At 35.5% G+C, this 14,836-nt stretch overlaps 2 protein-coding genes across 2 annotated transcripts; both read left to right on the top strand.

The window, feature by feature from the left end:
- Positions 1-1,997: 1,997 nt before the first annotated feature.
- On the top strand, positions 1,998-3,756 carry LOC145218707 (NAD(P)H oxidoreductase RTN4IP1, mitochondrial-like). Its single transcript, XM_080086114.1, has one exon. The coding sequence runs from the start codon at positions 2,009-2,011 to the stop codon at positions 3,362-3,364; it is 1,356 nt and encodes a 451-aa protein (XP_079942240.1). The 5' UTR covers positions 1,998-2,008; the 3' UTR covers positions 3,365-3,756.
- A 19-nt stretch (positions 3,757-3,775) lies between these two features.
- Positions 3,776-13,005, top strand: LOC145218708 (DNA polymerase subunit gamma-2, mitochondrial-like). The gene is made up of 8 exons (XM_080086115.1): positions 3,776-4,122; positions 4,825-4,938; positions 8,001-8,100; positions 9,348-9,500; positions 10,002-10,108; positions 10,979-11,084; positions 11,729-11,908; positions 12,640-13,005. The coding sequence occupies exons 1-8, from the start codon at positions 3,788-3,790 to the stop codon at positions 12,697-12,699; spliced, it is 1,155 nt and encodes a 384-aa protein (XP_079942241.1). The 5' UTR covers positions 3,776-3,787; the 3' UTR covers positions 12,700-13,005.
- Positions 13,006-14,836: the final 1,831 nt, after the last annotated feature.

Genomic DNA, 14,836 nt, shown 5'->3' with positions numbered 1-14,836 from the left:
CAAAATTTTTCATGCGTTGTTTGTTAGGGTCGAATCGATTTTAGTTTTGAACAGCTTTAGTTTCTTATTCTCATTTCTTCCTTCTTCTTAAGTAAACACAAAAACCGGAACCTTCTCACGGTACGCTTAACGTCACACTTGGTTAGGTTGTAAAATAGGCGACAACAACAGTTTCAACAGATAAATTTTAACAACCAAAAAAAGCGTGCGATTTTTTAAATAAATTTCATCTCTAAAATGTTTACACGATAACGGTTTGCAGGTCGGGAAATACCCTATTTATGCCAATCGATGACGTAATGAAAACATCTACCGTACTTTTTTGTGCATTCACGCTTGAATAATTCTGAAACTTTTCGCCAAACAATCAGTAGTTCTCTTGCCAAAATAGATTTAAATATACTTCAGTTATTTGTCACAATATTGATTAAGTTTGTCATCAGCTTAACAATTGATTTGAACCCAGTGTTAGCTCAGAATAAGCACAAAACTTTACAAACTGAATTAAAAATTTTAATTTTGGTTTACGTTAAGTACATGACCCATGAGTTTCGTGATGTGGTGCTAGGTGCATTGCTAAAAAAATATTGCACATTTGAATTTGATTTTGGTTCAAGCCACGTTGTATAGGCTTTTTTAAACAAAGTAAGTAAGGCCAGATGATTTCATTGGCATTTTTGTAATTTGTCTTGCTGCTTTCAAAAAAGACAATCATTTACTGAAATCGATGTATCGTTTATTTATTTTAACCGCCATCCGTTTCGCAAAAAAGAAGTATTTTGTTGGTTTTTTTTTTTTTTTTCATTTTAATATAATTTTATATTTTGCAAAGCGTGTTTTTGCTATGATTTCTATGAAATTTTACTAATAACGCACTGCAGAATTTTCATGCTGCAATTATTAAACGCGTGTTCTTAAACAACCTGACTTTGCCGTAACTGTATCATCCATTTACCAACTTTCTAGGTAAATAGTGTAAGGTTCGTTTAAACTTTACTTAATTCCAAACTGTAAACTTTAAGTCTAAAATCATCTGCCGTTTTTTATGTTTTTTAGCTATATATAATTCACCTAAGTAATAGGCATCATACGCAAGTTAAACCGTAAACTAACAAGACCTGCTGACAGTAAGTTTGAAATGTGCCTTCTGTTAACAGTTTAAGTTTGAATTGGGCCTTCTGTTAACACAGTCAAACACACAGCAACAAAAGCCTAAAAAATGCCCAATCTGTGTTGACTGTTAAGAGAAAAAAAAATTTGCAAAAACAATGGCAGAAACTGCAGACAGTGCATGCTGTTTTGATTTCGACCTGCTGCACTGATTAGACCTTATATAGCTTATCATTTATTGGCTCGATGCTTTTACAATGGCAGAAATATTGGTAAAAAATGACAGCACAAATTGTGTACAGGAATAAAAAGAATCCTGTGTTATTTAATGTGCAGTAAAAAAAATTGTCTATTGGCTTACCTATTTGCATGACCTTATGGGTCGAAACAGTGTGCACTGTCTGCAACTTATTATACACTATTGTTCCCTCAATGGGAAATTCCTGGGATTTCCCGGCAAAATTGCGTTTCTGAATCCCTGGAAATTTGTTTTTCCTGGGAAACAGACAATCAAGCAAAAAAGTGCTTTTGTGTACGATTTTGCACAAAACAGCGGTAATGTTCAAATTCTTGCCAGATGTTTCCGAAATATGGTGATTTCAATGATAAAGTAAGCCATACTAAAAAACCAGTTCATTTTTATAATTTACAAAACTTGTTTTTGCTCAACCAGACTGCAAATAATTATGGTCCTTAATAGGAAATAGGTCTAATTAGAAGTTTGCAGCGAAAAAAAAATTTGTTTGGTCAGGATGTTGGAAAATTAAAAAAAAATCCTGGAGTTAAAAAATCCAATACAGGAAATAGAGGAACCCTATCATACACATTATTTATTTATTTTTGTTTAATATTCACATTATTGTTTAATATTCTTGTTTGTATAGTTTTTCATAGAAACATGCATTGTATAACAAAGTTAAAACTTGGTCAACGAACTTTCAAATTGCAACAAAATGTCAGAACCAAGTTTGCCGAGTCAACTAGAGAAAAGCTGAAAAAGAAAAAAGTGGAACACAAGGAAAATTTTCAGCAATGGGCAGAATTCCAAGAGCGTGGATTTAAAATCCCAGAATACATGCAATCGTGGTTTATTGACCAGTATGGTGCTCCGGAAAAAGTTCTGAAAAAAGAAGCCATCAATTTGCCACAGCATAAGATGGTTACTGGAATTGATGCTAGAAAAACATACCTTTTGCAGCAAGTGCGACAGCCCAATGACGTTTTAGTTAAAGTCCATGCTGCCAGTTTAAACCCTATAGACATAAGAATGTGCCAAGGTTATGGGGAACAACTGTTCAATTTTCAAAGAAACTTTCTGTTTAAATTTTTTGACCACTTTCCAACAAAAGCTGAATTTTTAAAAGACTATGAATTCCCTTTGGTTATGGGCCGCGACTTTTCGGGCACAGTCATAGATGTTGGCACCGGTGTCTATGACCTTGAACCTGGCGATGAAGTATATGGTGCCCCTGCACTGTATAACCAAGGTACACTTAGTGACTATATAGCTGTAGATCTTGCTTATGTGGTCCAAAAACCAGCAACATGTAGCCACATTGACGCCGCTTCTATTCCGTATGTGGCATTAACCGTTGTTTCAACTTTAAAAGAAGCTCTGAGTATTCGTGAAAAATGCAATCGCGCCTTAGTGTTAGGCGGAAGTGGAGGTATTGGAACTTTTGCAATTCAATATTTACGTGCGAATGGATTTTCCGTTACAACAACCTGCTCATCCGCTGGTCAAAAGATTTGCAGTAGTCTTGGCGCAGAATGTATAAACTATCACACTGAGAATGTTGATGAAGTGGTATCCAAACAAGATAAATATGGGATTGTTTTTGACATTATTGGAGCTGCTACGCCTGCATGGGCAAAACCCCTTCTAATTTCAGGCGGCACTTATGCAACTTTACAAAACAATTTAGTCGAGCGCACCAACAGATATGGAGTTATTGCAGGTCTGGGCGCATCAATGTCACAAATGATTAGAGACAGGTCCCGCAACTATGGAATTAACGTAAAATGGGGAATCTACCAGCCTGATCGCAACTCCTTGCTTGAAGTTGCAAGATACATTGACTCTGGAAATATAAAACCGATTGTCGATGCCAAAAACATTTATCAATTTGATGATGTACCAAAAGCGTTTAAAAAACTCGGAGAAGGCCACACAAAGGGTAAAATTGTGGTAAACGTTTCTGGACAACCTGAAGCTACCCAAAAACCACCGGTGGATAAAATTATCCACTTGTAAACAATGGGATGTTATTGCTACTTTTGCCTAAACTGTAACTTTTGTTTTTGTTCATGCAAAAATGGATACTTTTTCTGCAAAGTGTCCTTGCTATGATTTAGTACTATAACTGGCTATTATCCAAAAATTTTCCATTTGTTGCTAACAAATTTGCACAGTAAACCTTGGTGAATCCGGATCTTCGCATAATTTGGACAAATCTTGTGCTGCAAATGATTGTATTATAATGTGATAAAGCTTGAACTAACTGACATCGGTTATTTAGAATCTTCGCCTAATCCGAAAAATTTTTCGGTCCGAATTAATGAAAGTTTACTGTGTACGTTAAGTTGGTTAAATACCACACATTTTTTTTCCTTTTTTTCAAACACAAACTTATTTATTTTGAAGAATGTTTGTCATAGCAATTTTAGAACAAAAAAAATGTGGGTTTTTACTCCATCATTCCTTACGCTGGCACGCTTAACTTGCCGCAAAAGACCAAGACTGATAACCCAAACAACTTTCAAAATCAACCGCTTGTTGTATTTGCCTCGAGAATGTGGGCTGTCTACTCAATGCCTTGAAGCTTTTGACATGCCTACATTGGATCTTTTGCATCAGAGCAAGTTTTTAAAGACATCTTCAGGTGCCGATGAGACCGTTTTGGATCTTCTTAGCCTTGAGCTTATAAACAATGTTAAAAAGGAATGGTGGAAAAAGTTTGTAATGGATAAAACTGACGTTACAAAGATTGAACTAGAAGATTTTTCCAAAAGGTAAATTTTGGTCGGTAATAGTGATGGTACGATACCATATTTTGAAGCAAGTACCGATACTGAGTACCACATGTATATACCTTCGATACCGATTACTGAGTTTGAGTACCGAGTACTTAAGTGTTGTACTTAGTTATATACACTAGCTAATTTATCTGCCATAGACGGAGTACATACATACACACACACATGCAGAAGCATGTAGAAAAATGTGATTTCCACATGATAGCAAAAAAAAATAACTTGTGGAACGTTTTTCCTATTTGTGCTGTCCAAAGCAAATATTAGCAAAAAATTGCCTGCATTCTTATAGTTGAAACTGGCCTTTGGTATAGAAAACTGAGGCTAAAAAATATTTCGAGTATGAGTATCGATACCACTGAAATCATTTGCTTTCAAGTACTCGTCTTATCTGTAGTTGGTAAAAACATTTAATGTGCAATTAAATGAATTCTGTGATTTGACAGTATGCAATTAAACAGATTTATTATTACTTACCCACTTAAACTAAAAGATATGCTTTCCGATATATATATAACATGGAAATCTTTCATGTGCAATTAAATGAAATAAGTTAGTTTTTATTATGCAATTAAACAGAATATTAATTATTAACAAAAAACAATATACTATAGATATAATAGTAATCTTAATCTGCATATTACATGGTTTTGAGCAGAAAGTCTATTTTTTTAATTTTAGATGTTCTGATGGCCAATCAATTCTTTCGAACATTGTGTTCGAACATTGGAAAAAGCCAGAAAACACCAAAGAAAAGAAACTCTCCAGTACAGCGGTGAACATTGTCAGCAAAGGGTAAGCAATTACAAAACTTGCACATCTGATTGGTGTTTTACATTGATACGGTGATACTGAGCCGACATCACTTTGGTTTCCATGCACTTGATTGACCATTGTGAACCAGTTTTAGTCAATAGACTATTGCTTCCTGGCATAATATCAAGTTTATGGAGCTCTTCTGGCAATTGTATTTTTATTCTGACGTTTCGACGTCCTATACAGGTTGCCTTCACAGGGTAAAAAAAAACTGAATGCGAGTAGTACAGTACATCATAAACAACCAGTTTCCTCACTAGGTTATGTCCAGTTGTGGCATCAAACTGAATAGGTTTAAAGCCAGTTACTCCCAACAAACTGGATTCCGTTGAGTGGCTACAATACCCAATACAAGCTATCCCTAATCACCAGCTACACTAATGAGGCCTTATAGGTTGAAACACTATGCAATGTCTGTAGCTTATTGTTTACTGGCTTGATGGTTTTACATTGTTTGATTATTATGGGTCCCCTTCCCTGAAGGGGACACATCTTGATTTCACTCTGTTTTTTTCTTTTTTCCTTTTTTTTCTTTTTTTTTCTTTTTACTGCCGAAGCGTTTCCATGCACTTTTGGCATGAAATCTTTCGTGGATTTTGATGAAACTTTCACAGATGGTAGATATAGTTATGTAGATGTGCCATCTGATTCGTTTGAGTTAATAACCCCAGTATTTACCCCGCTAGCCCCCAAAATGTAAAACGTTTTTGCATGTTGCTGCGCACCACAAACGAAAAAATTCTGTGGAGTAACAGTATAGTGAAGGTACCAGAGACTATGCTGCTTGTGTTTGTGCATTACTTGGAGGGTAATTTTGCACATGCCAGTCAGAGGGGTGATAACAGCCTTATGACGTCAGATGTGTTAACAAACGTTGCTAAAAACACCTCTAGTGGCCAGAAATTTAAACATAGGCCAATTTGGATAAAAATTTACACGACTGTTGATTGGGTCATTGTCACTGGCGTAGAGTACGGGGGTGCGGGGGTGCCGCGCACCCCCGGCCTTGACCTTTGTATAACGTCAAAATCGCATCTTTGTTTAAGTTACGTCGGTTTCAAAACGTGTTTCCATCTAAACAAATGCGCTTGCACTCACGCCATTGTTTAAACAGACGTCGGTTGAAACGTAACAATTGCAATTGTTTCGCAATAAATGGGCATTTTAATGTAACATAAACATAAATGTAACATAAAGACTTATAGACTAACGTTTTAGTATTATTTGTCGCAATAACTCTCTGCAAATAAAAAATAAATATAAAAATAGTTAATATATTGATTCCTAAGCTGAGTTTAATGTCCGTTTGCAAAGCTCTGAAACGTCCTAAACTTGATCCAAGTTGACCTAAGTTTAAGCGTCAACAATACATAGTCGGCTATATTTAAAACGTGAATTGCTTTACTTTTATTTCCCGCCGTAACACGTTACTTTAAACTACATCGTTTTTAAAATTGCTGATTCGGCAAATCGCCCTTTCGTTACATCAGAGGTTATCAGACGCACAGCAAACGTTCCAATCGAACACAAAGAAATTGCGCCAAGTGACTATTCGCAAATTAGTGTGATAGAAACTACATGCTAAAGCCCGTAAAAAGCGTCGTTATTTGGTCTTATACGGTTACAGATACTGCACATGGTATAGGCATCGTTTTCGAAGATCAAAAGGCGCACCCCCGGTAGTTTGTAAAACTCTACGCCTATGGTCATTGTAATTTCATATTTTTTACTTTTGGGTGTAGAACCCCATTAGTTGCCCCACTAACCCCCTAAAATAGGTGAGGTTTTTAAATGGTGTCGGAATTAGATGAAGTTTTGACAGCTTGTCCTTTAGAGGTGTCAATTGTTGTGTTTAACCCTGTGGCCCCAATATTTACCACTTTAGCCCCCTAAAATTGGTGAATGTTTTAAACAATGTCCGAATTGGGTAAAATTTCAACAGTTTATAGAGTGTGCCATTTATGGTTGTCTATTGTTTAAAAGGAGATGATTGTTGTGTTTAGCCTTTTTTTAGACAGAGAAAAACCTTGTATGAATGGAATGAATATTCATAACTATGAGAAAGTTTGTTGTTGTCAGATAAAACACAGTGACCAGTACCGAGCGTAAATAAATATGCGATTTGGATGAATGGAATGAAATTTGAATAGTTTGTAGTCCATAAAGCATATTTATTTATGTTCAGTACCAGTCACTGTATTTTACCTTACAACAACAAACTTTCTCATAGTTATCTCTTGAAATGCATTATTTACAACTTTGCATGTGTGGGGACCCATGAGTTTCTGCCTGCAGAAACAACCAATGTTATAAAGACAGTAGATAAAATGGGACCCATTATAAAATAAGTGTTGGAAATATAGTAATGTTTTAAAGTAGGTTATATATAATGTATATGCAATGGCAATATGTGCTAAGCCACCCTTCTAGTTGGTTGTGAAATAACTACATGATTACAGTTTAGTATGTAGACTCTTTAATTAAAAAAAATGGTTATAAAACTACGGAAATATATATTTTTCAGTATTAAAACAGACATCATTTGTTTCTGTAAAAAAAGCAAACATGTAGTAGAATGCCAATATAATGTCAACCTCGGCAAAACCAGATACAGTTAATCTTCGCCTAATTTAACAAAGCATGATGTGCAAATGATTCATAATGTAGTAAAGCTAACTAATCAGCATCAGTTAATCAGATCTTTACCTAATTCACACAGTTTTTTGGTCCAAATGGGTTCGTATTAACCGAGGTTTAATGTAGTTAAAAGTGTCCAGCTACATTAGTTCACACTGGAATTGGCACTATATTTGCCAGAAGAGCAGCATTTAATTCATTGTGCCTGGCAGCAATAGTTTTGTTTAGAAATTAAGTTAGCAAAAATGCCATTTGAATAATCAGAGTTATATGTTTTTGTTACATTGTAAAATTATATGCTTTCTTAGCATGAATTTTTTGTGGTAAAAAACTTGAGTCGTTTTTGGATAAAAATTCTGGCAAAGCCTATTCAGGTAATGTAAATATAAGAGTTTTGTTTTTAGGGGTGAAGCAGACTATCTCTTTCTCATGCTGCCTTGTTCGAAGACCCCAGAGATGCAATACGAAGAATCTTTATCGCAACAACTCAGATTTTTAAAAAAGGTTGAACTACTAAATGTTAGGGTTTGTGAATTTATTTGTGAATTGCCTAGAAGAATGAAGACATTGCGTTGAAATGAATCTTCTAGGGTCCCTCAGCTGTGCCCGCCAATGTTTACCTTAACTATGTATTCTTCACAGTGCGCCGAAGTCACTGTTTTTTAGTGATGATATTTTTATTGATATACCTTCGACACCGAGTACTGAGTACAATTGCGCAGTACTTAAGTATAGCGTTGTACTTAGTTGTATATCACTGTCTAATTTATCTGCCATAGCCAAGGTACAGGCGTACACACACACATGCCAAAAAATGTTATCTCCACACAAAAGCGCATAAAAATATACTGAACCTTGCAGAACTGTTTTTGTAAGCTTTCATCACAAAACGCTTCAATTAAAGGTGTAGCTGCAGCTTGTTTACCCATTATCAACCTATTGTGCATTCCACTTTTTTGTGCATCTTTACATTTTAGCAATGTGCTGCTATTTCTGACTTGGTGTAATTGATTAGGGTTTATTTCGCTTGGTGAAAGAACACATAGCGACACAATTGCAGTGAACAATCACCAAGCCGGATATAGCTGTGCACTGTTAAAACAAGATGACATGCAAAATAGTGAAGGACACAATTGGTGGATGATGACTAAACACACTGCAGCTACACCGTATTATAAAGCGTTATGTGTCCGGGGTTCACAAGAGAGTGAGGTTGGCGCAGTTTAGTTTATTTCGCTTGGTGAAAGAAAATTAGCGACACAAACACATTAAACAATCACCAAGCCGCAAATAGCTGCACAACATTAAAATGTTATGGAGTGCAAAATAGTGATGGCACAATTGGTGGATCATGACTAAATGCGCTGCAGCTACACTGTATTATGAAGCAATATGCCATGGGAGCTTACAAGAGAGTGAGTTTGGTGCATAGTGAATATGAAATTGGTGAAACCTAGAAATCTTAATGTTTAAAAGTGTAAAAAATTTTGACATATGAAATAAACTCAACTCATAGTATGTAAGGCCTATTAAAGGCATGTACCAAATCAGCTGGTCTCCCAAGCATTCCCATATGGCAAGGCACAGGCTAGAAAAATCGAGCCTGAGGTGGGGTTCGAACCCACGACATGAGTCTTTCTGGGACTCGCGCTCTACCAACTGAGCTACACAGGCTCAGGGCTGATCCCAGTGAATATGTTCATGTAAACTCAACTCACTTATCTCTTTAACAACCAATGTTCTTATTTTAGTATATCCGCAAGCCTGCTCAACTGGTTGCTGAGAGCGTCAATGGACAAACAGATATGATGTCAAGCATTGTTTACAAACACAATGAATCGAAAATTGAAATTGTTGATTGCAAATTAATGAATGACAACCAACTCAAAAATTTCTCACAATGGGTAGAAGACTTTTTTTGCATTTTGACATGTAATATCCAGGGTTACAGAAATTGTGGGCACAAACCTATGTACATACTTTGTATAAATATACATGTTAAAATAACTACCAATTGTATTTATTCGTTTGTATTGCCCCCAATTGTAAACAGCCGTCGATTTGCCACATGTGTTAAAAGAATAACTTTAGCAAATCATATTGTAAGCCACATGCTGTGGTATTAGATACTATTGTTAGAATTTGTTAATTGTATGTATATATCGGTTTGTTCCAAAACCCATTTATTTGCGTTTATGTTAAAACTTGCAAAAGCAAGCTGTACTTTTAATGTGGATCTCGGAAAACTGCATACTCTACGTATTTGCATTTGACCAATACAGGAAATGTTTGTATTCCAAAATTGATTTTTAAGTACCACCTTTGGTATGGGATGCATTTTTTCAACCTGCAATAAATCTTTACCTTGTCACATACATTAACGATGCTTTGATTTTTGTTTGTAGAATGAAATTGTGTCATCACTACAACCCAACTCTTCAATCTGTACAATCTTCATCAATGTTACATCTCTGCTGTGTGCTGTTTGTCTTGATGCGTATCACAAAGTTAGGTAAAACTATGATAATGATGTAAAAATGCTTTTGATGACCCTATTTTTTTGTAATCTTTGATATCTATGGCAGTATCACTTGAATAACTGCTAAAACTTTGTAATATTGGGCTGTGTGTTTGAAAAAAGTCCAGTTGTCACGACAAATATCATCAAAACTTTCTTCTTTTGTTAAAGCTGCATTACTTATCATTGACTATTGAAATTACATGCTTAGCTATGCTACTGAAAATGCAATGATATATTCTTTTTTTGTTTTGCTTTCTTATTCAAAGCCTCAAATTTGTTAACACTTTTAAAAAAAGATTTGCTTTTCATGCTTAATATACAGCTATCTTCTCAGACTTAACTGCTTAAGAAAATCCTTTAAATAACATGCCATTTTTTGCATTTTGGACATATTTTTTTGATTTTTTTAAGACTTTACAGCAAGCTAAAACGTATCAGATGTTTCCAACGAGCTGCTTTCAATGCTCAGTTACTGGCCCAAATTCAATTGTCACAAAAAAAAATTAAAAAAAGAAAAAGGACACTGTTTATGCATTTTGGTCCTTTTTTCTTTATCTTGTTTTGAAGTCTTAAAAACGACTAGTATTTTAAAGATTTCGCAAAATATTATCCTTAACAGGGACTAAAAAACTAAGATACGTATATATGCAGTGGTGGGATTCAGCGGGTTCGAAGCGGTTCTATAGAACCGTCCCATGAAATTGTATGAGTTTAGTGAAGCAGTTAGGATTACTGGTTACTGTCAAAAAAATATTACTTTTGTTATAGAGCCAGGTGACAAACAATTTGAATCCCACAACTGTATATATGTATTGTGATAGAAAAAGTGTTGCTAAAATCATATGTCTTTTTATTTCTCAGTTTCCCCAACTACGAAGCCACCTTGTTTTGTCTCCACCCTTACATTGCTCCAGTAAAAGTTGCTATAGCAATTGAAGGCAAAGAAAAGAATGAAAAACTGACTGAGGTAAAATAATAAATGAATACAGTTTTTTCATTGGTGAGCTTTAAGTTTTATTTGAGCGTTTTTTTTAACTTTGTTGTTTGTTTCATTTTTATCCATGATGAGGGCAACGTCTGAATGTGTTATGTTCACAATGAGTCCGCCTTCGAGCTGCCTGTTTTTATTGCAAGTTCCGTAAATCATTTTTTCATTGAAAATCCTGGCTTTGGCAGTTGTGACTTTAATTTAGTTTAACCCATCGGAGTCCACTGGCTGTGAAAAGCTACCAACATCATAACTCAAAATTTTAAAACATAATTCCGTTTTAAGCTGCGAAATTAATAATTTAGCTCTTTGCGCCACCTCCCGGAATGTAGCTAATTGCTATGCAGCCACAAGGGGTTAAGCTACTTACAAAGTTTGGTAAATACCGATAGATTGCGTAAAGAGCACAGTTATTTGATTTAACAGTAAGTTAAACTCTAATAGCCCTAACCGTCAGCATTTTTACACAAATTGCATTTAAAATATTTGCAAATGCTCTTTGCGCCACCTACCGGAATTTAACACAACCTTTTTCCTGCAAGATCTTGTGTTAGTAGCTCTACCGCCGAATGTTACCTTACTGTTGCATTTTTGCAATGTGACAAATGTACCTAATTTTACAGGTAGCCGATTACTTGGTCCAACGTATAAACGGTATGAACGTCAACTGTTGGAATGCAAGTGAAATGAATTTGACCTTTAGTGACCTCGATCACTGCGGCGTCATGTATTGCGTCATACTCAATGACGAAACGATCGAAAATGGGATTGTTCTGATGCGAAATCGTGATACTAGCATAAAGGTAAGATTTTTTGGCATTTGACCTCTGCAGCAGGATTTTCCAAACTAGCTTCGTGCAGACCATGTTAGCGCTTGTTGCGTGCACGACTCTGCAGGCTTAAAGCGGGTTACCTCATAAGCTTCGTGCAGTCAACCATAGCGCTTGTTACATACATGACATTGCACGCTTAAAGCGGTTTTTCTAACGAACTTCGTGTAGTCAACCATAGCGCTTGTTACATGCACGACTTGGTACGCCTGAAGCGGGTTTTCTAACAAGTTTCGTGCAGTCAACTATGGCGCTTGGTACATACACGACTTTGTACGTTTCAAGCGGGTTTCCTAACGAGCAGTGCTGGATTAAGGGTCTGCTGGCCTGTAGGCACAATTTATAAGTGACCCGAAAATCAGGATTACCAACTAAAAAATTGGAACTATCAGTGTTGCCAAATCATTCTACTGATTTTAAAGTGGCCTGGATTTTTGACTGGCCTGTAGGCACGTGCCTACTTTGCCTAATGGTTAATCCGGCACTGCTAACGAGCTTGGTGCAGTCAACTATAGCGCTTGTTACATGCGCGACTTTGCAGGCTTAAAGCGGGTTTCCTTACAATTTTCGTGCAGTCTACCATAGCGCTTGTTACATGCACAACTTTGTACGTTTAGAGCGGGTTTCCTAACGAGCTTCGTGTAGTCTACCATAGCGCTTGTTAGATACACGACTTTTGCTAATACATGTAATTTTACTTGCAGATGCCACTACATTTCACAGAAGTTATGGCAAAACTACATTTGTATCTTAATCCTAGATGAAATGTGATTGTAGTCGTTCTATAAACCCTAAACATCTCTTGGTGCTGAATTCTTTTTGACTTTTTTGTTATGTTTCCAAAAAGTAGCAAAAATAGTGTGTTTTCTGTTGTCCTACTTAATAGTGCTGCTTCTTTGTTTGGTAATTTACACTGCCTACAACCGTGGATTTATAACTTTATTATACTGCCATTTTTGCGTATGTTTTATAACCATTTGTGAACTGTTTTTACCAAGTTCTTTTATTTTTCTTACTTTTTTTAATTTTTTTTTCTTTAGTTTTTTTACAATAAAAAAATAAATAAATGGTCTTCGATTTAATTTTCTAGTAACTGGATATTGCAAATGTCATTATGCAGTGGGTTCCAAAACATTTTTTGGTGCGTCCCAAACACATCTAAACGATTTTTGTAGTTTTAGCGACTTATGGATATCCATTATTCCTGTTTTGGTTGTATTTTTGTCTGTAAAACCGGAAAAAAATTGTTTTTAATCAAAAAATGTACTTAAAAGTCGGGAATTTAAGAGAACAAAATATATGCTATAGAATTAAGTAACGGAAAAACTTTCTAGTAGTTAGCTATAATCGCGTCTATACCATGAAACGTAAAGATGTAAACTGGCGGCACGCATGTTAACGCACAAGCTAACTGTTTCGTTTTGCAGTGTGTGTGCGCGCAACAATACCTGTTTGTTACTACTTGTCTAACAAACGATACGCGTTACACACAGAAATAAACATATGCATCTCAAGAAAACACACCTTCCGATGCTATACGTGGGAAGTTTCATTTGCTTTAACTGTGTATCTAATATGCAAGGAACTAACTAACAACAAAAAGTCGAATGTCGTGGGACAGAAAAACGTTTTCACAGTTTCATTTTATTTGAAATGTAAAAAGGTGACAATCAGAGTATCGTATCTAACGTTTTCTCGTGTCGTCGTCCGTGGGACTTTCGAATATTCAAAATTTATTCCCACTGGATCCACTGGATTAACGCAAACTGAGATAAATTTTGTCAGGGATTGTGTATCATAAAATATGGCAACCTAGTTTAATGCATTACCTGCTTGACAACCATCAACAGTGCAATGGCAAATAACGTATTTATTATCGTTTTCCATCAACATTTTATTTCGAATTTCAGATTGCCTGTGTTAAAAATAGTTAATCACTAGGTAGCGATAAAGAGACAACATTTTGTTTGAAAGCCGGAGCACTACAATTTCATTTCAAAGATGGCCATCTAGGCATAAGTGACGATATACTGCTCAGAAAGTTCCTTTCTATTTTATTTATTTTTAAATTTATTGTCTTTGAACCTCGTTTTACACAAAATCAATGACTTTTTACCAGTGCTTTTTTGAAATGGTAGACACTTTTAACGTTTACTTAAAATGTGTTTACCTTTGTAATACATTGAATCTGTGGTCCTAACAAGAATAAGGATGAGCAAATTGTAATCCATATCATTTATTTTATAGCAAACAGCTTAGTGAAAACTGTAACTTGTAATTATTTTCCTACTTCCAAAAGAACCATTACCAACGATTAACGGGAGAATATGAAATTTTCGTGTAGAATATCGTAACTTATTAACTACATACACTTGAGATTACTTACTTGTTGTACCAGGCATTGTACCCTCCAGTTAGTCTGCTCTAAAACACAAATTTGTCTATTGTGAAACCTGGTAATAGGAATATTGTATTCGGTACACCCCGACCTATAAAACATCTCCATTAAAGTGCTAATACAAGGCCATAATGGTTTTAAAGGTAAATAGAGGGGCTAAAGTACAAAAAATTGGTAACTATTGACTTAGGCTGAACATACAGCTTGCCAATAACACTTGTTTATTCAGAGACTGCTTTGCATGTAAGCTAGCTATAAATCTAGCTTTTCCTAAATATAGTTTTAGCGATGATGTGTTAATTGCGTCAGCAAAACATTGTTGCACAATAAAATCTACATCGTAAGTCATTTGAACAGCAATATACAAGTCAAATGACACTTTGAATTGACGCATTGTTGACTAAAGGGCAAATACGTTCAGAATAGAGAAAGCCCTTCTTAACGCTGAATGTCATGCTATAATGGGATTATATATATTGAGCAGCATATAGTCACCATAACAC

Source organism: Phallusia mammillata, chromosome 3 (assembly GCF_965637545.1).
Source record: "Phallusia mammillata chromosome 3, kaPhaMamm4.hap1.1, whole genome shotgun sequence".
Taxonomy (NCBI): domain Eukaryota; kingdom Metazoa; phylum Chordata; class Ascidiacea; order Phlebobranchia; family Ascidiidae; genus Phallusia; species Phallusia mammillata.
The sequence above is the reverse complement of the archived record's forward strand: the minus strand, read 5'-3'. Positions and strand labels throughout refer to the sequence as shown.